Below are 27837 nucleotides of genomic sequence, written 5' to 3'. Positions count from 1 at the left end.
AGGCTATCAAACTCCATTGCTAACAATCCCTTTCCCCCTTGTATATGCGATTAGAATATATGAATGTGATCCAAATGTGTCCCTATCGACATGTTTTAAATTTCAATTTTTTTAAACTAGTTATTTAATAAAGTAGACTCATAAAGTATAAAAATAAAATTTACACATATAGTTAGGTTAGTCTAGATATAGACTAATGTATATACATAATTATCTTTATTACAGTGTATTTATATTTACTGTTATATAATACAACATCAAATGACTTCAATTAATGAAGTTGGTAATATAATCTATTAATAGGTAGGTAATACTCAAACGAGTATATTAATTTATTTTACTTTTTTTATATGCCTACAAGACTTTATAGATTAGATAATAGAAAAATAAATTATTATTACTATATTAATTCCAACCCAAAATATTGTGTTATATCTTATTAATTATATGAATTTGTATATCGATATAATATTTTTAAATAGATACCAAGATTGAATATCAGATATACGTACCTACTGACTTACGTTTATATTCAATTCATTCTCCTTAACTGTTGATCCATTCATTTTGTTAAGACTCTACAATCGATGGACTTAAATGGGATTCAAATTCACAATTCATAACGAAAACAGGTAAAAGAGAGGGCAAAGATTATAAAATTAATCCTGAAAACTTGGAGCCGTAATTAAGATTTTAATCTACGCCGGGAGTCTCGGCAAGGACGAAATACGCGTGCTAACGTACCTACCTTAAAACTTTTCACATAAATCTCAAGATAATTATTTTTTGGGATTCTTTACGCAGAATTATCTCATACGCGTTTGCTCATCCACTAACGATTTATGACTTTCTAAAAGTTAAACATCATAACAAATTATAAAGCATGTAACGAACCGTCAATCTGTACAGCTTTTCCCCAAAGAACACAGGTCGAAATACGTATTTTTTTCTTTTTACTTTCCATAATTTCCAGTCAGAGGTCAACTAAGTATTAAAGATGATAATGTATTGGGAAACTTCAAATCAATCAGTAATTTAAGAATCTGAATAACTTTCCCATTTTGGGTTATTAAATGTTTCGTTACTCCCAGTATTGATTATATACGATTTGTATACAAATAATGACTTTATCATGATTATCACATAGCGTATAGAGTGATATTATAAAGAATGCACCAACATCTTAGGACAAATTCCCCGTATAATTGTGATTGGACTTTACCTACCATTAAATTCATTTAGTCGCTAAAAGATTTCTATAAATTTAATTGAAATCTTTTGACCAACGAAAACGTTTGATTTGATAGTATGACGATAAATTAATTTAGTTAATCAGATTATTTTGAATACCCTTCTATGAAATATGTTTTACGTACATTTAACTTATTAGGTAACTTCAAATCCAAAATATTTGAACATTGATACTTTGAGTAGTAATACCTATTTTAAAACTAGCCATGTAAAAATTAACGTAGGGTCTTCAACTATGAAAAAATTAACTGTCACAATTATGAAACTGCTGAATGAGATCAAATGAAATTAAAAAGACCATTAAAATTAGTTAAAAAATGATGAACATATCGTATTAAAAAATACGAGTGAATTATGGAAGGTCTCTATTTTAAAATCTTAAAAAGAATGTCCTTTTAATTAAATCTGCAGAGTCAATAATTTGTTATTTACTAAAAAACATTTTGATTTGTTTTATAATAGATGCTTGTTGTGTATGTTATGTAAGGATCTGCCTATGGTGTATATATAAGTATATGTATTTAAGTTTTTGACGACAGCAAAAAGATTCTCGCGTTAGTGTTGAGTGATCGTTTTGTCTATGGTCTGTCGTTTTTACTAGATATACAACATTGTATCTATAATACACCAGACCACTTACACACACGCAAAAAATAGCGTCCACTATATATAAAACCCAAGTCAATTTGCTAAAGTAAGTTTGCTTATTTTCATCACCTAGAATACATACACCGTTGTTTGTTTTTATTGGACCTATGTAAATTATGACTTAAAAAGTTCTAAAAAAATATTTGGAGTCTGTATTTTAAGCTTTGATTTAATATATAAATGGGTATTGGTACACTTTTATACATTAAAAATTAAGATTTTTTGTATCTCTAAATAAAACTCAAATTAAACATAAAAGAAGACGACTACAAGTGTTAGTAGTATACTCGTACCACTAAGATATGGCTACGGTCTTATCTTACTAACTTAAAAACAGAATATTTTACGTAGTAATTGTTAAAAAAATACATGACAGTCCTGATCAGGTAATCGAACAATTTTCAAATATTATTACCGTTAGTTGAATGTATATTAATAATCAATAAGCGTACATTTTACTGATTTTACATAATTAGAATCTATTGGTAGAGAGCAAGCTTCCCGTTTTTCTGTTTGGAACTTACGATCTTTCCGGGGTATAAGTAAGTCGGAAAGTATAGAACTAGATCACGACGCTCTTGTATAATATTATATGTCAATATCATAAAAATGAAAAAAATAAATGCTCAATGATTATGAATGTGTACGTACTACATGTGCCCGGTTCTTCATCTGATCCATCGGAGCAGTCCTTCTCGTTATCACAACGCCAAGATAACGGTATACACCGTCCGGTCTTGCATCGGAACTCCGATGAAGTACAGGTTCGGCTCTCTGCAACAAATATAACATATGGTTAATGTAATAAATATTATAAGTCATGTACATTCTAGACACCTATTCAGGACCTGATAGATATCACTTAGTATCTATTTTCTTTCGATTTATCACTAATCTCAATGGTAAAATTTGGTATAAATGACGGGTCTGATCAACTCGATCGCGAATTTGAGAACCAGCGTATAGCTGACCTCAATCATAAACGTGACTTGTTGAAGGCTCGACTATCCTCCGCCATTTACGTAAGTATTATACACACGTGCTTATCACGAAAGAGGTTAACCGTGAGGATTGGCTACGTCAGTCATCTTCGAGCGAATCAACGCCAACTTCACTAGATATAGAAATGGTTACCATGTTCGGTCAAATAGATTATCATTATCGTTATCAATTGTATCTCGCCGCTGCCCACATAAGTAGTATAAAGTGTTAATCTAACATACCGTTATTAACATATTCTAGATTTATGATGAACTCAACTCATAAGATACTCCAATCAGGCATCTACCTAAATATGATCTTCACAAACTGTCAAATTCATAATAATTAACACGCTGTCTCTGCAATTTCATTTGCCTGAAAATTTTTACTCACTTATTACGTTGTATATTCTAATAAATATAATTAGTTTTTTTTTTTTTGTTATTCGTTTGCGCGTTTTATATCACCAACTCATTGTCGATCATTTGACAGATTTTAAGCACCTTTACGTGTGCTTAATTTGTAAGCCTAGACTTAACTTGACCTTATAAGTCCTACGTCTCCTTTAAATGTATGTGTGAATTTCAAATTCCTGACCTATTTAATTCTATGCTTATAAATATAAATTACACAAACGCCATTAGTACATAGCTTATGATTTTACAGGCCTTACAAGTGTAAAGAATAAAAGTATATTTACTTATTATCTAGTTGTATTACAATGAAAGTAAGAAAACAATAACTAATTTACCTAATATTATTCACTGCTTATTAATTTAGTATAGAAAAATTACCAATACTTTTCAGCCATAAGTAATTTTGCAGATAGACATTTTGTTGGCGACTTAAAACGTAGAAAAAGGTTTCATAACACCGCTACGTGAAACGTGAATATCCCATGATAATACTTTGGAAAGTACTCGATTCCCTTTTTTATTTGTATGAGATGTAAAGACGAACGCGTTGACGCTTTTAGAATCCTTTAATTTTCACGTATTATATGATATGTAAAAACATTTCATACGTCACGGAACGTACAAGAAAAAATAATTGTACATTTCGGATAAAGTACAGTAATATAAGCATTCGCTATCGAGTTCTCCATTATTTTAGATCTCGCTTCATGAACTTGCCATAGGAAAATATAAAAGTGATCTAAATTGATATTTACCTAATATTTATGATAAAATTTCCCATATATCAAAATATTTGTATTCCATCATATAACTTAAAACTTATTTTATTCTATTCTAATATTGTAGAAGAGATCTTTTAAATTAATAAATAAATAAAATACACTTTTAGATAGGTCCATGTAATCAGAAATATTAAAAACGTTTTTCGCACAAAACAGTGAAAATTGGTTTATGACAATTTGTTATCTAATATTTTTAAATGGTATTATTTGTATGCTTTATCATGTCGCCTCTATCAAACTGTAAGCCGGATCAATCCATTTACGGCTGAAATCACCGTTCAACGTGCGTATAAAACAAGGATGAAGAAAATTATCAGCGGGTAACAGCAGCCGCTTTATCTCGAGGTGATTCGAGCCGAGCGCGGCACGCGCCGTCGAACAATTTGTAAACAAAACGCACCCCACCAAATAATATCGCTGTACGTGGCTTCGCTGCGTACGTACCAGTATAACCCTTCTACGGCAAAGGTAATAAATTCTACTACGCTACCAAAAATCGTACCGTAGATTTTACTGAAACATCACGTTGCTCATCAAATTATAGGCTCTCTTAAAATTCTGTAATGGTTCCCGCCTGTTCGTCGATAATTGGGTTAGAATACGCACGAGGCAAAAATCTACCCTTGAATGTTCTTGTAGTCGGTATAATAGGTACTTCAATAGTAATAACGGGTGTAATTCCAACTTTAATTTAGAAAAAAGGAAAGCTGAATATTGAAATGCGGAAAGAATTCCGGAATTTTTTGGGCCTTACCCTCGTTTATTTTGGGACTGTGGGATATTTGGGTAGTACCTAATACGAAGCTACAATAACAGACGTAGTGTAAAAGGTATTCCCTTACGGGGCGGGGTCGGCCATTTGCTCGAGTGAAACGCTTCGCCGTGTAACACCCACATTATTGCCTCTTCTGCACTGGAATGTTAATGCGAGCTTCTGCTCTCCGTTTTCTTGCTTCAATTCTCGTTTGAAGCGCTTATCGCGTTAACTTCCTCATTAATGTTTTACGTGCAATTATTCTAGGTAACCTACCTAGTTCAAGTTTTATCCTGATCACTATTTTATTTTAGGTTTAAAGAAGTGATTTATTGTCATGTTGCAAATTAGTTCATTCAGTTAAAGATTCAGTTTTCATTAAATATATTCTAGATTATTTATATTAACAAATTATTATTTTATAATCTCTATAGAGATAATATTAAAAAACCAAACTATAAATTGGAAGTATTTATAGAAATTTTCTTTTAAATTATTATTCTGTGGTCCAAATATCCAATTAAATTATAATATGCTGCGCGATTTCGCAATATCACAGGAACACAGGTTTTTCTAACCTATTAAAGAAGTGCCTACTACTTTTATACTTATCGATCTCTATATGTAACGAGAACAGCCAATCCCCAAGAATCTCAAATAACTTGTGTCTTCAATCTATGTACTCACCTATATGAAATTTTTGCTTCTTTTGTTTATATTTTTTTTTTGGGTTATGTTAGGCGATTATATAGCAAATTCTGAATTGAAATTGATAATTTTGCAATCAATATGGTTTATGCTCATCTTGATTTCATATTGATCTTTATAATAATTGAGGCTAACGCTTAAGTAATTCTCTAAGTGGGTCTAATTAATAGTGGCAATATCTTGTTTATTATGCAATTTCTTAAATAAATTGAATACATTTTTATTTTTGGGATTTTTATTAAGTATTAATATCAAAATTCTTTAATCGTCAATGATTGTGACTAAATTAAAAAATTGTACTTCCTACATGATTGAATGTAATATGACACTCAGCAATGAATATCAAGAATCGAAGGACCAAGAAGCAATTTCACGATCGGCAATTTTTGTCACCATTTCGCGTTAGAGTGATTTTGTTCATCTCAGCGAATGAGCTTATCAGACGGGCAGCCTCCGTTTACCCACTTGTGGTTATAGCTGGCAATAAGACCTTTATATCTTTTTCTTACGGGTTTCATATAGTCGCACTTGATTAGTGATTCAGGCATTCCAACAACTGTACTAAATTGCGACCGATGGAACCCCATTCGGCTAATAGGACCGTATCCGAGGGATTAATTAACTGTACACTGTCGAATAATCTCTTTGTTCGAAAGGCACGACTTGTAGATACCAAACGGAGCTTATCCGTGAAATTAACGGCGGTAACTGACTTACGAATTCCTGAAATTTCTGTTACTAAAATTTTGGCTATTTATATTTAGCTCTTACATATTGAAAGTAATTTCACGTCTCTGCTATCGGTGCCTTGTACACACAGGTAGAAATCAAATAATTGAGATGATTCGTTTATACCTAAAAATTCTGATTTGATGCATTAGCATGAGTATAAATAATTCAACTATTTTTAATGTTTTTTTTTTAATGTTTCCTCTTCCAAAATACCAAATTATGTTCTGTGAAATACAATATGTAATGAAAAATACTCAATGTAATAAAAAATACCCCGTGCACACCTGTGACTACATAATTTATAAATAATTTATTTGTATAAATTTATTTAATATTAACTTCGTACAATTTTTTGTTCACGACAACCAAAATATTTTATCCATAAAATACTCGCATTACCTTCATCTGTTATGATTTTATAAAATTTCATCTTAAAACGAGTTCTTTTTAATATTAAATGAAAAATGTATGCACCAAAAAATTTGACGGAAAAGCTATACAGTTTAAAATAAATTTCAACCGAAAATAAAAAGGATTTCTCAATTCAATTGTTTTATACACATTATCTTTTTTGCATCATTGAAACGAATTAATTCTTTTAATAATATGTATAGTTAGTTTTTTTTTTATTAACACGAGACTATCAATTGTAAAGTCAATACAATTTTTATAGAAATAAAGATGTCTAATATTGTACGGTCACTATAAATGTTTAATAAGTAATTGATTAAATAATAATTTACAACAAAGTTGTTGAACAGGTGATTCCATGAAACTAAGAAAATTAATTGACTAGTGGAAGAACTGCGTTACAATACTTGAAATTTTTTTTAGATTTGATGGTACTTCATTTTGTCTCATTTTGTTGTTGTCTATTAATTACAAACAGAAACGTTATTTGAATGAATGAACGCAATTTTAAAAAAATCTTTTTCCTTTATTTAATTAAAATTAATAATGAAATTTCGGGATATATAATTTTTCTCCCCTTTATAGGCTAAACTTTGACTAAAATTAAACTAAATATAAAATTAAAAACTTGAAATTTGTAACATTAATAGAAGTACTTTAGATTTTTTATGATTAATGGGTAAATCATTGATAAATTAATTATAAAGTATAATAGTCATAGCCAGTTGTAATATGTCCTCTTAATTCAAAAATTCTAAAATCTCGCTTTATTCACAATTAAGTTACAGGAGCAAGGGGTAAAGGGGTGAAAAGTGGCGTGAGTCCATTCGAGAAAAGGCTAGTACGGCGTACGGCTGTGATCGACTTGACGAGGGCACTACCATACCCTCTTATAAATGAAACATTAATATTTACTACAATAAAAATATAACATCTATAATAGAATTACATAAGAAAAAATATACAACAAATTTTAGGTTGGCTATAACAGCTAACAACATTGTCTTTTTGCAAATTTTACTGAGTTTCAAACATTGAAAATCTTTATATATATATAGCCAATATAACATATATATATATTAAGGACGTTTATTTTTACTTCAGCCAAGCCAAAGCGATTCCATCTGGCTTTTCATCATCAGCTTACTGTAATTTATCAAAACTTGTATAGCAACGTAAAACTAATTGAAAGTTTATATATTTTCAAAATAACCACTGAGCATTTATGTTTATGTTATAAATATTAACCAAAAATATAAAAAGCCATATCTTTCTTTAGATGTAGAATGTTTTATTTTTGAAAACGTTATCCTTTTTGTATTATTTTTAAGATTCTTTTCAGAATATAATTACCCTTACTAGCCACTATAAATTTCATTTGAGTTTTATACGGTTTTGGGTTGTCTCAATGTTTGCGGCGTGATTTCTTAAAATACAGGGTATCTAGATAGAGGTAGACCAGGCGATTGGTCATATTATTGATATTATTTCACATAATAATAATTTGAAATATATATTTCATACCCTATATAATATTTATTTTAACTTTACGTATATTATTATACGACCAAAACATTATAAAATTAAATTTTGTGATATAATATTAATTACAACTTGTTCATACATATTAACACAAGATAGTCCGTGATATATATTAATAGTAGCTCTATCCCGTGACTTTACTTAGGTGATTTAGAATAAAAATCCCACATGTTTATATTTGATTTTAATTATGGTGGTAGACGTGTCGTGTACAAAATTTAATTCAAATCTATTCGGCCGTTTAAGTGTGATTAAGTAATAAACATCCCAAAATATTTACAAATTTTTCCATTTGTAATATTAGAGGGATTACCTACTTTCGGATTCATCCTTCTTCATTACACAGTACACAACTTTCGCCACGTTCCTTATAGAGTAAGCATAGACAACCAAATGCCAAAGGCCTTCACCATACATATTATTCCTATCTCATAACATTTTTAAACTTAATTAAAACCCTTGCACGTTAAATATTTATTTGAAATTATATTAATTATCTTAAATATCTTGTGTCAAAGTGTGTACTACATTTATTAATAAAAATCAAAGTAACTACTTTAAATATAATAAAGTATTAAAATTGTTATTATACCGAATTTGGTAATAAATTATTCTTGTAATGTATATAGAACACTAATTTATATTTTTATTGTTATATAATTATTTATTATCATGATACTTAAATAAAAAAATAATGAAATTGTAAGAACACGTGGTCTCACTGACTTGTTTACTCGAATTCGGCCGTGTGGATATAAAAGATTGTCATTTGGGTGGGGAGACACTTCTTGTCAAACCGTTGAACAGAGCGGAACTCCCTGACGTATCAAGAATGAACATGTATAGTAAACCACGTGGTCATTATATAAAATATATCACAATTATTATTGATGGAAGTCCTAAAGAAGCTATAATTAAATAAGTGTCAATGGATTAACAGAAGTTGAGTATTTATGTTATATTATTTATTATATATCAAATACAAAATAAAGTAAGTAAATATATGATTTAATAGTATGATATCTAAATTATATGAACTAAGTGAACTTATTCTTAATTTCTATTTATTACTTAGAGGCTTAAACCCTTTATATTGCTAAAGAATATATCATATATACATATAAAGTTAGGATTACGTAATTGAAATACTATATAAATCTATTACCCTACAGTTATTTATCTAATTTTTGAGATACGCATACACTTTTCTTTTTCTTAAAAATCTATTATAAACAAATAGGATGTATTAATAAAAAATATAAGAAACTCTTAATAAAATTTCCAATTCAAAAGCGACTGCAACAGGAATATTAATTCATTTTAAGAGTTTTCTTCGAAATTTGACCTTTTGTCATTAAGACAAGTACATAAGATCTATTAACTACGGAAATTAATTGCGCTCGCAATAATGGAAAATTTGAACCATTTTGCTTAAAATAAAATTTCCCTCGATGACCTTTGTATAAAAAAAGGCGATAGCAAATTCGCTCGAAAGTAACAAACTGAAGTGTTATATTTCAAAGGTTTTCTATATAAAAATGTAATTTTGTACATAATTTATAACTGTTGTATTATTTAATGCCTCAAAAGTTAAGAGTAACATAAAATTCAAGGGGAAATTTTGCGTTTGTTTCATGTGGTAGAATGAGCTCCCTGTCGATATTTTCCCAAGAGCCTACAGCATGGGGTTCCGCAAAAGGGGGTAAAAAGGTTTCTTCAGGATCGGCAACGCACGCGTAGTTGCTCTGGTATTGCAGGTGCATAGGCTACGGTAATCACTTACCATCAGGTGGGCCGTATGCTTGTTTGCCACCTCAGTGGTATAAAAAAAATGTAGTAACAAAATAGCATTATATCACATTATTTATAGTAGTTACAATAAAAAAAAATTAGTATATCATTAAAAAACCGCGTGAGTTGCCGAGGCTTCAGTGCTCATCAACGCTGTAATGTCTCTTATACTACGCTCTCTCTACATACACACGCGCGCGCACGTATTTGTTATATCAATACCTAGTACTGGGGTGTATTTGTTTCGATGTATAGCTTGGTACTTAGTACCAATTAAACCGAATAGATGCTGTTTTTATTTGTAAAACAGGAGACCTCCCACCTCCCATTTCATTAAAATTTTCTTAAAACGACTTCGGGACATAACACTATGTGAGCAACGAGTGAACGAGATGCACAAGCATTAGTCCAAATTGTACCCAAGATGGCAATACTCTGCAAAGCACCGGAAAATTGTATTACCGTGGCGCACTTCAAACGAACGATGAGTGCATTCGTTAACAACGTAACATAACCAGAGCCTTTTAAGACCTACAGCTATAATATACGAGTATTTAAATGAATATTATCTATGCATAACTTAGATATTATTTATTTAAACATATTATAATTCTAATAATATAAAACTAGTGATTTCAAAGACTATTAGTTTTACATCACCTAATACAAGCAGTACAGGGGGGAAAGGGATTGTTAGCAATGGAGACTGAGAATCCTATTGCTAGCAATATACCTAACCAGGTCGACCTCCTCGCGGTTCTCCCTGGAAACTATCATGGTTAATTCCTGATGAATTCATCATGATGGGCTAACTGGCCTATTTTCATTCTCATCTATCACCCTTCACTGGTGCTCCGCCAGCGTATCCCGTTAGCGTAGGTGGGGTTACCCATACCATTTTCACCCATCAAAAAAAATACAAGCAATACAACATCTTTTTTTTTAAATTACTAAGTAAAAATTCTTAACATTAAAAATATTTTCAAATATTTGACATTTTGTCGACAGTTTACTGTATAGCTGGCAATTAATCATTTTTAGACAGTATACTTAATGTAATTAGTACTTAAATTAAGGACTACAGAGCAAATTCCTATTTTTATTCTATTAAAGATTTATTCTATTACCCTCGATAATTTTTTATCTTCTTATCTTGAAAACACAATTAAAATAAATAGAACATTTTTTTACATGTACTAACAACTATAACTGAAAGTAGGGGATTTTTTAGAATGGTATCACAAACGGGGCTGCCAATCAATCTAATAAAACCACTAAAAAACCCACAAATATAGGTAAGTTTCCAAAACTTTGCAAATCGACACGACAAATTCAATTAGAACTTAATACAATATATTCGATCGATGACTATGACTAAATTTCACATGGTTTCAATCTCTATTTGCTGGATTTCAGTAACATGTTCGATAACAATCTTAAGATATTGCCAACTATACAGTTAATTAGGAAACCAATGACGTAGTAAAGTATCAAGGTATGGGATATATCTAATATAGTTGTGGATTTCGATAACTTATCTGGCAGATATTTGTACTAAGTCAAACATTTTTAGCCACTTTTATAGTCAGAAGCCAGTGAGGCATCTTTCGAGCTATATATAGATTTACATGCTCGAAAAATATCAATAATTATCTAATTAATCAAACACAAATATTTCTGACGTTTAGGCTAAAATAAAATTATTTTCTAAACTGCAGGTAGTATGTATTTTCTAAACTGCACTTGTTAATTACAAACCAGTTTTATAATACCCGGACCATAGTCAATAATTTCATTGTATTAAAATTTTGTTAATGGTGTACTTGAAAGTTAATTTTAATTACCTGCACTTTTGTAGTCATAAGTCTTTGTGTAAGAATCGTAGTCACTGTCGTAGTCATCATCGTAAATGGTCGCCTCCGTGATCACCAGAAGCACACACGTTAACCACAACACTTGGCAATATGCCATTTTAACACTGATCACTTAATTTGTTAAATCAAAAACGAAACGAAACTATTATACATCAGCGTCTATAAAATGAAGAAATAAATTACTTAATACTGCGAATTTAGATATCTTATCTTAGTTTAATTCTTATTGGAAGTCGTATAAAATCAAAGGCTTTCACATCGTTAATTGAAAATTTCAATGTAATTTAGTAGATTAGTTAATTTTAAATATGCGCGTTGTTTACACATAAATACTTAAGGCGATACAAAAATTTTTACAAGTATATAGTACCTACGTTTTTTTTTATACAACTTAGAATGGCAAACAAGCTGACGGCCCACCTGATGTAAAGTGTTAACCGTCACCTATAGACATGAGTAGTACCATGGACATAACAGAATATACTGTTTCACCCATGATACCCCCCATGCGTGGCCATTCCTGAGGACTCAGAGGGCCTACCATGAAATATTTTCCGAAATTTCGGGCATGAACGAAACAGAAATTTGATGTTAAAATTACATAATACATGCCGTTTAAAATTATTAAAAAAGTTAATATATCATTCCTCTGAACTATTAGGATAGGATTTATAATGAACGAAATGTTAAGTTCCATTTACTGAGTCGATTTTGGTACGAACAAGAACACGAAATTGAGCCCGAAAATTCGGAATTTCGTTTCATGGTAGACCACCAGGTGTTATTCCCCTGTACCCTGTAAATTCACGCTATATCCCATCCTTCAAACCGAAACACAGTCGGGCAAACACAACTGCTTCACGGTTGAAACACGAATGGGACAGAGGTACCCAAGCAATCGACTTTTGTACAAAGTCTCCCTCTGGTAAATATACATTACTACATACCTACTTCTTTATAGCGTTTCAAATTTTTCATTGCATTATTGATCCCGATAGTGTATTTAAAACTTAGTCGATTGTTTGAAAAGGATTATTATAATACGCAGTCGTATATAGCACACAAAAAAGAACTTTTCTAGAACTTCGCATAGGGTTACATTATTTATATGATTAAAGGATATAGAAAACCATTCGATATTTTGTTTAAGTTGCATGGGCGACTATAATTGTTTCGTTATTTTTTTTTTTTTAATTATTATTAATAATTTCAAACGACTGTCTACTAATTTATAAATATATCCTACTTATATTTTATACCTACTAGAACGAACACATGTAGCTATTGAACACATGTAGCTATTGAACACATGTAGCTATTGACTTAATCTACGTAGAATTCTGTTTTAAAATAATGCTAAGGACTTTGATCTAGTTGAAATCTATGTATATAACAAAAAATTACTTGTCGAATATATGGCATTTTTGTTTTTGTTATGTATATTGTTGAAGTCCCATATATAAAATTTGATATCATACAAATCTTTTTGTTACGATTTTGTTAGGTATATACGAGTATGTATAGATATATATTTTCAGTTTAATAATGGGACAAAGGCAATGGTGGTAAAGGAAAAGATTTATCTCGTCCCTTCACGTAATAGGATTATCTTCAATCCGATCTGTTGATACTAAATTCTGATTCAAGATCTAAGAATTATCAATAGCTAATTAAAATACAGTACGATGTATGGTTATTGGTCCTGATAAGCGAATAATGAGGAAACTAGCATATTAACAGTCTAAAGTTAAATTATGAATCTATAGGGAGCAACTTGAATTAAAAGCAGGTAGCCAACTGGGATAATCCCCTCGACCCTTTGTCTCCCACGGAGGTCGCTTTCCGAAAGTTTTATGGGCATAAAATATTAGTAGGATTAGATTTCTGTTTACATTACGCAAATAGGATGCTTGGTTGGTAAACCGCTAAAGTAATCTGAATAGAATTGATAAATTAGAAAAAGCGAATAGGCACTTATGGCATAATCTCACTGCATAGGCAAGCAACTTACAAATGTTACAAATTTTTCTTAAATGTTCACATAGATTATTGAAAATCGGTGTAATCAATAATTGTAAATACAATAAATTATTTATCTTTTTCTTAAACGTATATTATATTAAGTTATATCGATTAACAGAATCTGCTGGCCTTCATAACACAAGATGTTGTACAAAGTTATATCATAAATTTGAACAACATGTTGTACAAAGTTTTGATATAAATAATATTATTATTATCTAATAAAATATAAACATTAAAACATACTTTGTTGTCTTTCCATGTACTATTCTCTGCTGTTATTTTATTTAGTAAACATTCATTATCTGGCACTCAGAAAGCTTAAATTTTGTACGTATGCCTAACATTATAATTTTGAAAGCAAATTACGTGTTACTTCGTCTAGAAAGCCATTAAAAGTGTCGTTTCTAACAGTGTAAATGAAATTATGAACGCATCAAGCCCACCAAAAATTACAGCACTCAGTTTGATAAATACCTAAAAATCTGTAATTTATAATACAATATTCTTTAAACTAGGTGCATCCCGCGGTTTCGCCCGTGTGAACCTATCAAGTATACCTATGTGCTAAGTTAGGATATATAACCTACCCGTGTACCAAATTTCATTCAAATCCGCTTAGAAATTATAATATGATAGAGTATCAAATATCCATCCATCCATCGTTACATACTTTTGCATTTATAATATTAATAAAATATATAACATATTTCTATGTAACTATAAAAGCGTTCGTGTATTAATTTTACGATAAAAATACTCACGATTTTTAATTTATGATGGAATAGTACACTATAAATAAAATAATTCCTCCGTCATACGGGGTATACATATCTTCACATTCTCTTATATCTTCACTATATTATACCCATCGATCAATTTATTCAGACTACTATGCCATAGATTTCTTGCAAGCGCCTGAATATCAACATTATAACCAGTATTGATACGTAATATATAAACTGGTTCAATTAAATTAATTCGTACTATTCAGGTCAGTTACTCCATTTACCTTAGACGCTGTAATTATGAATACTATCTAACAACCCGAGAGATTCGGTTGCAGATATTATCTGTAATTGGATTATAACCGATGTATAAGTATTAAGATTAGTCTCGGATATACACACTAGTTACATTAGAACAATCAAATCTTGCGAAATTATTTACAATTCGTTTGACGAATTTCGTAATTCGTAGATAGGCAAATTGCTTTATGTAAATGAGACATGGATTCGGCTCTCATTCAAAAGACGGACATTTCGTAAAAGCCTCAAGTCTGATTGTGTTGAATTTTTCAGAACATTTTGACCTAAGGTAAATTGCAAAATTCGTCTGCTTACACTGTGCTTCTGTAATGTCCATGATGCTGTTCAAATCTATAAGCGATGGCTACTAGTTACCATGACAACATATTTCAAGATAAAAAAATCAATGTTTACAAACGCTTGTTTTAAAACTTGTAATGTCAGGCAATTAATGTTATCCTTACTAATATTGTAAATATAAAAGTGAGTTTGTTTATTTTTTACCGGTTAGCATTTTAACAGTTTAATCAATCACTATAAAATTTTATATACACATACTATGTAGGATGAAAAAGGGTATAGGCTACTTTTTATCTCGATCAGTGAATATATCCTGGTCACGTGAATGAAATCACGCGTAAAAACTAGTTATATAATATTTACTCATTATTATTACAGTTTTTTATATTAGATACTTAGCACTATTTAATTTTACTATATTACGTAATTTCTCTGACAATATTATTCATTACTGATAATAAAACTTGTAAAAATGAAAACATAAACTGCATATTTTGTACATGTACAAAAACGAGTTAGGTAATTTAATTTAGATAGTATCCCAGATAAATGAAATAGGTAAGTTGTTTGTTCTGAATAATTCAACACGTATAACACCGTTGTTAATTAGGGTCAAATTACATATGTTTGAATAACGTAATTTTGTACGTGTAATTTTAATATCCACTTATCTAAATATTACCATAAATAAAATATAAACAAAAGGACATGAGATTATAAAAGGAGAGTAGATACATTTATATTTCATTCGTAAATGTAGGGTAAATCCCTTATCCTTAAATTTATAACAAAAAATTTCAAAACCTTATGCTATCTGTTATTTAATCTTCATTCTGATGTTAATTATTAAAAATAATAGAACTAGACTACGATACCTACCTATTATTATTAATATGTAGTTCAATATATTTTTAACATTTTTAGAGTTAAATTTCATATCAGAATAATAAATTATAATTTAAAATGAATACTTAGGCTTCTTTTTTCTTTTAAACACGCAGATGAAAATGTAGTAACAGCTAATAATTTTTAAAAACTCTTACATCTACAATTTATAAATGCTATTATGAATAAAACCTAAAAGAATTCCAAAAATACTACCAGTAGTAGTAAATAGGTATCAATTTGAAAACCAACATTCCACCTCGAGACCTAACCCCGAGATTAATAAATCCGCGTGTGAGCTCCTATTACAAATACTCGAATTGCAGATGGGTCGTCTGGAAGGGGAGAGGTAAAGTGTTTAATAAACCAGATACTACTGAAAGATCTCGTCAACCTTTAAATTTCCTTTTACGACATCATTAAACGCGCGTGTGTTAAACGAGGCATAGCTCGTAATTTTCCCTCAAACCGCAAGGAGCTCGCTTCGCGATCGAGACCGACAGGCATATAATTAACAACCTCTGTCAAATTCACACCCATCACTCACCCCTCGGCCACGCCTCCGGTGCTGTAAATTCCCACTCGAATAGTCTCAAACCAAAGGCAGCAATTGAGGAGTGCAAACGATACTTCAGGAAATATGGATAGGATAAAAGGGGAGCTAGATTGCATTGCGGTTTGATCATTAACTGTTTATTGTATAAGTATTGACCAATTTTACGAAAGACTTACATTGTTGTGCTTTACTTTGTTAAAGCAAGTAGTTGTATTATTAAGTATCAAAAAAATCGCATCAATTATCTTGTTCTTATTTTTTAATATCCTGTGTGTGTGTGTGATGACGCCATCATCATCAAGCTAACTTATTAAAACTCATTTCCAATTTGTTTAAAACCGTGAGTCGAATCTAATCTGTTTTTACAAAACGATAAGAAAAAGACATATCTCAATAGTCATTCGTACTAAACAAATTGCGATATTGAGATAAAAGCAATTTTTTTGAATGAAACTCCATATTGATTTAGTTGCGCAAAACCTATGATAAAGACGGTATAGAAGAGATGCACTAACATGGGAACTTTTTACTATGGGAAGTATCCCATACTAAAAAGTTCCAATGTTAGTGCATAAAAAAATAATTCGACTTCCTGAACCTTGATAAATTATTACTTGATTATGGCACCACAAAATAAACCTTTTTAATTAAATATAAATTTTTGACGACGCTACATAAAACTTCTTGTAATCTACTTCAAAATTCTCATCACGAAAATTTTCCATTTACCCTGATGCACTGTTAGAACCGCATCAATTTTAAAAATAGAACGCAGAAATCAAGTTAACTGGTCGTTAAGAACCCTGAAAAATTTAGCTTCAAGAGAGTTCGTTTTGTTTTATCAACTGAGCAGTTGTAATACCCGCTTCCAGCGTAATGGAAACCCTAGCGTGAAATTCGCTTTAAAATTTCCCGTAATTGTATGAACGGAAAGTTTAGATGAATAGCAATTCATGGTTTGAGTATACACATTAATCACTGAAAAGAAAACGAATAATGGGCTCTATTCAGACAGCATAAAGATGTAACAATTACATTATATGCGAAATATAGGTCGACTTACATTAATTGAAAGCTTTCTAACCTACTTTATAAGGAAGGTTCTCAGTTTCACGATTTTTCTTTTTTTGTGTATGTTATTACATATCTTTGCCAATTCTGAACCATTATCTTAACTTTATTAAAATTGAAGTTGGTGTTTTAGAACAATATTTTATTTATTTTTCCAGATGTATCATTTGCGCTAATAGTGAAACTCGTATATGGGGTGGACTTGCCTATCTTTAGAACACTAAATATATATATATAATATTTTATTATATATAATATAATATTTTATTATATATAATATAATATTTTATAAACTAATAAGTTAAAAAATTCGCAAACATGTCAAAATTTTCCTTTATGTTGACCTCCCCTGCCTAATTGTAGGCCAGTCACAGTAAAAAATATGAAATTGCATGCACACACACACATGTTGTTTTAATACACGGTTTACTTAAGGGCAAATTTTGTTTATGAATAAAAAGTTTATCGTCTTCTCAGGTCATTAATCGCACGTATTTTATTAGTTTAACTAAACAAAATGTAATACAAAAAAATGCTGAACCATGTTATCTTTTACCTACTCTTCAGTTAATCGATGTTCCCAATAATTACAAGCCAAATGAGCATTGGATACCTGCGATAACAAAGATTCATTTAAGACGAATCTTCGTTTGATTTGTAGATGTGCGAAATCTTTATTACTACCACAAAATCCAGTGAATCCTATTTATAAATTACCTATCTCCATAGCAGCAGGATGATCATTTAATATCTTACAAAAGACGCCTTAAGTTCTATTTATATTCGTATCAAACGGCACGCGTCAGGCGGATACGCCCAAATATGTCAGCAGCCAACCATGCCTTTTCGATCTAAAAAGAAAACGTTGTGATTTTTTTGTCTTGTTTATGGAGTTTGATCGTTTGTTAATAAACTGATGGCGTCCATCTTAAAGAAAATTAATATCCGCGTAAAGTATGTGTAGCTAATTTCATTTCACAGGATATGTACGGACTGCAATTCATAAAATACAAGGATATACAACTGCATTCAATAGACTATATGCGCAGCCGATCATATTATAAAATGTGATAAAACAATATAAGTTTTCATAAATATACCTGGCGTATTATTCAATTGCAAATAATATATTTGTACGAGTATATGCACGTGGATTCAGTAGTAGATTGCGTTCGTATAGCCGTTTTCATGCCCTGCAATGTGCGTGTAGCTGACTGCGTTCTGTTAAATATACGCGTAACCAACTACGTACCGCGGAATACGTGCGCAGCCAATCTGGTTATCGAACTGACAAAGTAGATTTCTGTAAATAAGAACTTTAAAAAGTTACCGTAAAGATACGTACCGACTCGCGTCGTTTGATGTAAATTATACGTTACAGTTATCACTGTGTTTACAGTCGAATCAACTTACGACGTAATGTACGATACGCAATTGATGTTTGTCATATCATTTGCGTATCATATACCCAATGCACTTTGACCTTGATTATATGGTATAACATTTACCATTAGAGTATTATTAACATTTGCTTGAACATCTATTTATTATACGCGAAATTTTATAATCTAAGATACTTTTATTGATATATCTCAAATTGTTTCCCAAATTTATATATATACAATATATATTAGACCTGCAATTAATACTATGTTCGGCCATATGCCCAACAGCGAATATTCTTGACTGAATAGCCAAACATTGGGCAAATGTATTCAGTAGACGCGTGGCAAGAAAACTTGTACTAGTCAAAGTGATTGTTTTTTGCTACTTTGTTCAAACATGTGTACCTTCCTCCAAGACGCGCCGACCCACGCGTTCATATGCAAAAGATTTAGTTCTTCTGCATCATAATCTCCCACATCTTAATTTTAATTATAATATATATGAATTTACTTGAATTATTAAGTACATAAATATTTACTTCATATCTTTTTTATTAAATCCTATAATACAGAAATTGATTATGTATCTATGACTAATGATTATAAGAAAATTATTATATTATAAGTTAATGTTTTTATTTTACCAATCATCAGTCTGCATTAAAATATTTTAAGTATTCAGTATTCAGCAAAAAAAAAGATAAAATTAGAAGAATAGGGCGAATGTCGAATGATAACATCATTTTCTTTGCAAGTCTAGTATATTATATATAGCCGTTTAGGTTCAGGCATAAAATAGGCCACCTTTCCCGTGGGTGTCGTAAAAGGCAACTAAGGGTGATTATGATACAGGGACGGGTAGCAGTGTCTTTTTTATAATATTACCAAAGGCATAACTGTGGTTGCCAATCTGTCTGCCAAGAATGGCAACTATTGGCATAACAAAACCATTTATGGGGGAGGCTATGTGGACACAGTCAAAGTCAGTATATATATATATATATATATATATATATATATATATATATATATATATATATATATTGGATTTTGCAACAAAATACAACCGTATATATATACGGTTCCTTTTTTGGCGAGCAAAATTTGTTCATTTTTCGTTTTATTAATACAAAAGTCACGATGAATAGATTAGCATTTTTTTTAATGGGTGATAATGAAATGGTAACTCCATTTCCAGGGGGAACCACGTGGAGGTCGACCTAATAGGGCATATTGCTAGCAATGGGGCTATCAAACTCAATTGCTAACAATCCCTTTCCCCCCCATAGATTAGGGTAAGTTACGTATACCTTTATGTAGTTCAAAGGTCAATGGGTTTGTGTAATTTATCCATATGTTAAATAGCATTCAATGTAACCAATTAGAAATATAAAAGTGTTTTTAAGCCATTTCCAGCAGAAGGGGAATTGAATCCGTCTGATTTTTATGTCTATGTTATGCGATTGCGTTGCTAGTTCTAAATTATTTATGCAACTCCGTTTGCGATCCATAAGGTTTGTGTTGATCTCATATTAATTTCGTGATAATTTAAAACGCCATTTCTCTTTGCGGAACAAAAATCTATTTTATGTAAAACAATTCTACTTTTATTCATGCAACTCGACGTTCTAAATTCAAACGTTTTTATTGTGGTGTATTTAAGAATATCTGTGTGGATTTGTTCACGATGGAAGTCGTAACAGAAGAAATATAACAACTTTTGAAATAAATTACATACACGTACATAGATTTAAAACAATTGTTACTTATACATACATGTTTATTGAATATGTAAGTCATTCAATGGAAACAAAGAGCTCGCATTGCAAACAATAGTAACTAATTACAATTACTTAACTAATTTATTTTTTAAGTACAAAGTACACTTATATATTGTTTTTTTTTTTTATCTACTTATTGGCCTCGACTACATTTGTAATCTTAAAATGCACATGTTCGGTTAATCTGAATATGAATCGTCGTATCCTGTTTGACCCTGAATGATGTTCGTATCATTACTGTTGATCTCTTGCGGATCTCGAATTGACGTTCTCGTCCCCCCCCCCCCCCGAAACAATCGTATTTGGCTAACTTAAGAAGTATAGCCTAATCCAATTTAATCCTCGCCTGTCATTCCTCTGGTGCCCAGCATATCATTATAACACATAAAAAAATCTGTGTAAAGCATCCAACTCGAACTCTACTATCGCTACCACCTTATTCTTTTTTCCTCTACCTAAAGGTTGTTTAAAGGAGATTGTTTTAGCGATGAGACAACCTTTTGTACTTTATATGTGTAATATATATTTAAGTGTTACAATAAAGAGTAAATAAATATATTTCTAGCTAATTTGATCCCTCACAGGTATTTTGCCAGCGGAAACCGATAGCGCAGGCAGGGTACCATTTCAGTTTCGAACTTAAAAGGAAAACGGCATCCAACTAAACACACCACTTCCGTCACGTATTTACCGTCTGTTCTAAGCCATGTTTGTTGTCAATTCAGTCTAGACCTTCTCCGGTTCTTGCTTCAGTTCTCTCTCAGAATCTTTTATAAATAAATAGCTTAATATTACCAATAACGGCTAAGTTATTTTATATATATCTGCATGGTATGCATAATAATATGACCATAATTCACTGATAAATTTAAACAAACAGATGAAATAAAAAATGATTTGGTTTCTGTATGGCATACGCGATGTTCAGTTATAATGATATTATTTTTAGTATTCAATGTACGTACGGATCTTTCTATCGACCATTCTGTATTTATTATGAGCACAGTACAATCTACTTTAGAATGCAAATTTGTGGTTTGGTTCTTGTTCAAGGCTTAAAGCTTTTGTTCTAAAAAGAATAGAGAAATTATGAAACATAGATACTTCAGTGGAAACCAATAAGTACCTAATGTGAGTGTAGGAACAATAAAACAGTAGGTATGTCACGTAAACTGAAATATATTTGAACTTTAAAAAAAGTGTCACAAATCTATCTAAATATATAAATACAAATATGTATATAAAAAATCGGCTGGCTAAGCTACCAGCAACAACTGGAATATCTAGATTCTATCTATTGTAAAAGAAATTATCAAAATCGGTTCAGAATTTGTAGAGACAAAAAATATAAGCTTGTCAGGATATTTTTGGATTTTTATTGTTATTATTTTGAAATCGAATTAAGAACATGTTACGTAATGTTTTATTACATTGTCACATCGATAACAAACTATACTTTCTTATTTTACAATTATATTTATCTTTTAATTTTGTAATGTATTGGCATCATAAAATTAAAAGATAAATATACTTAATGATAACTAGCATTTAAAACAATACAAATGAAAAAATCCAAACTTGACATAATTTTATGCAATATTACTATTTTTATCTGAAGAGCTTTTACGTCTATATTATTTAAGGAGTTAAATTTATGTTACTAATACTAGTGTCTACCCGCAACTTCAGCTCTGGGATATTTGCTTTGCCAAGATACAAAATAGCTTATCCACTCTAAATACAATACGTAAGGTACTAAGAAGTAACAAAGAAAATTACATTTGATTAATATTAACAATAGGGCAATTGAAGACTGCATTTAAAAATAAAGTAGTTAACGTATCACGATTTCACGACTAATCGTCGACGTGATAATTAGTGACAATTTACTGTTGTAATAAACGTACTACATGATTTGCATTTAGATATAATATTATTACAGTAACGAATTAATCATTGTACTTATCTATATCTATGTTAATTAATTATAATATATACCCATTACTATTGATAGCTCAATATATTACATATATATTGCACTATCAGTAGTAGAACTATACCCGTATCCACATCTCCCCTATCTACCTATTCATATACGATGACAAGAAGACATATAAAGAAAGTTGTATATCGACCTGAGACCTGGAATCCCGCTTTTCATGGAAGCACTTTTCTTGCAAATAATATAAAACAAGGCACTTACATGATAGATTGGTACAGTCCAGTGTAAAATTCATTTAGAATTTTCTCTTTAACTAATCACAACTTCTTACATTTCAAAACAAAAACTTCGAAGATTTCTCAAATTCCGCGCAAATCTTTGATGTTAGCCCCTTATTGGATCGAAAGAAATAATTAATCTTGTTTTACAGTACTCGTCATGTTTAAAATTTTGAAATTACTTTTTGTTCGACATTCTTACCTATATTTTTAGTAATTTAAACATCTTTTTTTACACAAATAAAAAAAGCCCAATCGAATTTCTTTTTGAAATAGCTTAAAAATTAGTTTTGTGTGTAAACCCATTACGTCAGTACCGATAATTGTTAATGAATTTTCCAATTAATAGTCTATTATGCACTGATATTTAAACAGCGTTGATTCATTAAATTAATTGTAGATTGATTATTCCAGTAGTATTTTATATTAAAAATTATGTATATTATTTGATAAAGACTACCCTGACTATCTGCCATGTGGAATTTAAATATGTTTCTACGAAAGTAGATTGTGTCTATATAGTTAGTTACTATTCGATCCTACCACACTGCAGGTAGTAAAATTAAATGTTTTTTTCTCTATTTAGTCAAATCGAGTCACGTTAAGTTTACGGCAATAAACGGCGGATGGGTTTGATATTCCAGTCTGGGATTAGAGCTGTGAATATATTACTATGAACATATAACGCTTAAGTGTTGTGTACTTATCTGTACAAACTCGGATATAATCTTACATGGAAACTTGCCACCAAGTCCGGATCGAAAGCGCAGCTTTATAGTTTTTACTTGGGGAGTTGACTTTTACTGGGATATAGCTCTATACTTTTCAAGTCTAAAATGTTGTACAACTATCATTTGAATTAACAAGTAAAACACAGCACAGGAGCCTAATTGCTTAAGTGAGTAGTAGTATCTATTTACTGCATATACTATTTACGCATACGCTGCATGCAATTAGTTAATAGTGAAGTCGTAATGAACTATTTTAAATAGTATAATTAATTAATAAATATGTTTTATTGTATTTACCACGATCATTCTATATAAACAATAGCACTTAACATTAAACAGTCAAAATCATCAATCAATAAGACTAGACTCGGATTACTGCAGCTAATTTCATTGAAAACTAATTTCATGAAATTGAAAAATAACACTGAATATATAATAATTATTAATTTCTTGTCTAATGTTGAACGTAAATAATTTTAACAATCTTGCTAAAAGAATTAGGATAAAAACAATTAGAATATTTTATGTGTTCAAGATCAACTAAAAAATCTTATTTTGTTAAGAAAATCGCTTAGCTTCTAAAGAATTATAGGGTGTCGTCTGATTGCGATAGAAGAGGGTCGATCGTGAAAAATGATTATAGGATAAACTGTATTTATAAATAGACATTTGTAAACGTTTCTCTGACGAGCCATAACATGGTAAACTGTTGATAAATATAATGTAGATTAACTAATTATTTATGATTCATTAATGAAATGTGTTTATTTTTCACCATAATGTACGCGTATCCATAGTAATGTATTGAACAACAGGGATAGTTGAGAGAATTTTTGTTAGCTATTACTGAACATAATATTCGATTTGCTCACAATACGCCACAAACGATTATTTTCAAAATTTAACTAGGGTCATTCACGGTATTTCTTATTATACTGATATTCAAATTAATATCGACATATTAAAAAAAATTTATGCTACCTGATTAATAGATGATATCAATAAAAAATTAGAAGTGCTGTCACAGCGAAGTTACTTTTTTGTGTGCAATATACAACTAATAATAAATTAAGAAAACTTTTATTTAATATTAGCAATATTGACAAAATATTTTCTATTTTAAAAGAACAACAGCACCAATAAAAAATATCAAAAATATACCTATTTTCAAAATAAATTATTTTTCATTTTTTTCTATTTTTTGTAGTAATTGCGCACTTTTTTTTCATTTGTTTGAATGAATCCGAAAAAGCCTGCACTTGTATGGAGTTTATTTACAAAACTCACACTCCACTTGTAATAAATCACAACAAACCTTCGTCACTGAATTGGAATAGGAAAACAGTGGCAGCGTAAGTAAATAAAATGAAACGCGTAAATAAATCGGTTATAGATAAAATCCCGATCGAGGAGGCGCGCGATCGAGCGCGCCGAGCGACAGCACCCGAATGCGGGGGCTAACCCACCATCAGCATCCAGCTTTTCCCTCCCCCCTCCGCCCCTATTCTCCGCGTCTGATAACCTGCTACTTCGGAAGTCACTAAACTCCGCCATGAATGTTAGCCAGGCACCAACTCGTCTTGTGAAAGAAAATGTGATTTTTATTGAAAAGGGGTCGCTGTTGCGCCACTAACCTCTCTTTGTATGAAAATCGATGCTTTATCGTCTAATAGGTGTTGCGAAATGAACCCATGTCGCGGTCGAGATGCCATCTCTTGAAACTAAAAGCCGCAAACCCTAGTTAATGGAAAACAAACATGTCTCTACGGGAATTCTGGTAATTCTAATACAAAAATAGAATTGAATTTGAAAATAAAGCAAATTGCGTGAATTATAAATAAACAAATGTAGGCTTGGAAAACGCGTGTATATGCATACGAGTATGTGTGTACAAAAATTAAAACAACGGTCGTTCAAAACATCTCGCTTAGATCCCTAAGCTATGGTTTATATATGTCTATCTGTATAGTGAACTTAATATACTGAAAGTAGCGATAAACTACATTCTTCTTGACTGCTAAAAATGCAACGAAATCTGCGACTTTCATTTTCAATTGCTAAAATCCTAGAACTTTTATTATTATATACCCACACATTTTCAAAGAGAAATCAATAGAGAATATGGTTACGTTATTGTAACATGGAGCGTGGCAAACTGACATTAAATTTTTCAAATGTACACCGTGGTTTAAGAAGTTTTTGCTCCGATTCAAAAAGTTTGGATTTCAAGTACCAATCTAGCAAATATTTTGATTCAGGTGGTAATTCAAGTAAGCTTCTTCTTAATTAATATCTAGCAATATTTACATTGCCAACCAACTCAAATATAACGCTAAACGATGTTAACAATTCTACCGTCTGGTTTAAGACGTTTAGATGTTCACCCTCTACCACGATGAATGCACGATATGCTCGGCGAAATGTGGACAAATCCATTGTTATATAAGTGCACTCCAACTTCAATTGTTGATAGACAGTTTCTATTGACTACTCTATCTAGAACCACAAAGGTAAGAATATTAGAATATTATTTACAATATTGAATTAGTTATCTAGCTTTAAACATAGTCAAACTACTATACATATTATTTATTATATATAAACATATATATATAAACATATTTATTGTTTCTTAATATAAGTATACTATCTACTTCAAAAGTCATTTAACATTAAAGACATGCCTTAAATCAAGAGTCCCGATTGGCCACTTTTTGCACGATTCACTCGGCCTGTGATGGCGACGAAATGATTTATTGCATCAGAAACTTGCACAAGCTGTTTAACTAACCGTTTTCTCATATGGATTACTTGATTTCTCAGTTTCTGTAATTACCTACAAGCTCAGCGAGTGAGTATTATAAAATTTCCAACGATATCTATTATATTTTTGGAGATATTTTAAAATCTAGCGATAACGATTTTTAAACTTAATGCAACTATTGAGACTACCTGTGGCATAAGAGAAGCTAGTTTTAGTTTATGCACAATAATTATTCTATACAAAAATGTTCGTGAAGCATGTGAAAACATTAACTTTTAAAATCACAATGAAAAATTAAATCTAAGTTATTTTGTACGTAAAACTTATTCTTAATTGCGCAATTTGAACATCTTTTTTTTTTTTCTTATTTTTCTGCTCATTTTTATAAAGTGAACAAAAGATATTAAATTACCCACTGAAATAAGACAGCGTCGCTTTCCAACTAACCAGTTTCTTATCGAAATAGCACTAAAATTGCATCAGGATAATTTGCAGCGCCACGACGGGGGTAAATACAGTCATTAAAACCAGTTGATTGAACCAAACATTTCCAAGCTCGATAAATATTTATAACAAGATATTAAGTCAAAATCACTTTTCACATAGTTTGAAATAACCTATATTATAATCCTTAATATTGATACATTTATGGCCTAACATTATAATGAAATTCAAATAGGTTATGAATAGAATTCTCGACAACTTTTAAAAAGTAAGGAGTTTAGTTATGTATGCATTTACGATAATATAACTAAGTGTGATAAGATGTGACTTTTTTTAACTGTGAGCTATATATACAGAAATGCAATATGAGGATAAAAGATAGGTAAGTAGTTTTACGTCTATGTCTTAGACATTCCATACAACCGTAAAAAAACTTATCTAAGAATCTTACATACAAATCTGATATTTATAATAATCTCAGTGATATATAAGAAATAGGTCTTAAATTAACTCATAGATTTAGAAACATACTAACATTTTTTAGTAACTCACCTACCAATTTTTGTACCGTATCGTATTGTATCAGTCGTTAACTGACCACTGCTGAACAAAGGCCTTCCTCATAAGGGGGATTTTGCCAGTACTTGCTACACTTGACAGGCGGGTTGGCAACCTCAATTAGGTTTTGATGATATTTATTATTTAAGAGGGATACTGCTGCATATTCCTCGGCCATTAAGTTCCTTTAGTTGCTTCTTAC

General features: G+C 30.6%; 1 protein-coding gene across 13 annotated transcripts in view; it reads right to left on the bottom strand.

The window, feature by feature from the left end:
• The window catches only part of LOC113518177 (very low-density lipoprotein receptor), a 238535-nt gene that overhangs the window by 36001 nt on the left and 174697 nt on the right, over positions 1-27837 (bottom strand). For 6 of the 13 annotated variants that reach the window (XR_004224143.2, XM_052902639.1, XM_026902972.3 and 3 more), the window contains exon 3: positions 2551-2673. Coding sequence is in view for 12 of the 13 variants with exons in the window: in XM_052902639.1 (XP_052758599.1) it covers positions 2551-2673 (123 nt within the window). In the remaining variant the exon portion in view is untranslated. Of the gene's footprint in view, positions 1-2550; positions 2676-11860; positions 12080-25030; positions 25328-27837 lie in introns of those variants that run through there. The other 7 variants (XM_031913261.2, XM_031913262.2, XM_052902652.1 and 4 more) reach the window with 5 other exon arrangements.

The sequence above is a fragment of the Galleria mellonella genome, unplaced genomic scaffold (assembly GCF_026898425.1).
Source record: "Galleria mellonella isolate WM207_F2 unplaced genomic scaffold, CSIRO_AGI_GalMel_v1 utg132, whole genome shotgun sequence".
NCBI lineage: Eukaryota > Metazoa > Arthropoda > Insecta > Lepidoptera > Pyralidae > Galleria > Galleria mellonella.
The sequence above is the reverse complement of the archived record's forward strand: the minus strand, read 5'-3'. Positions and strand labels throughout refer to the sequence as shown.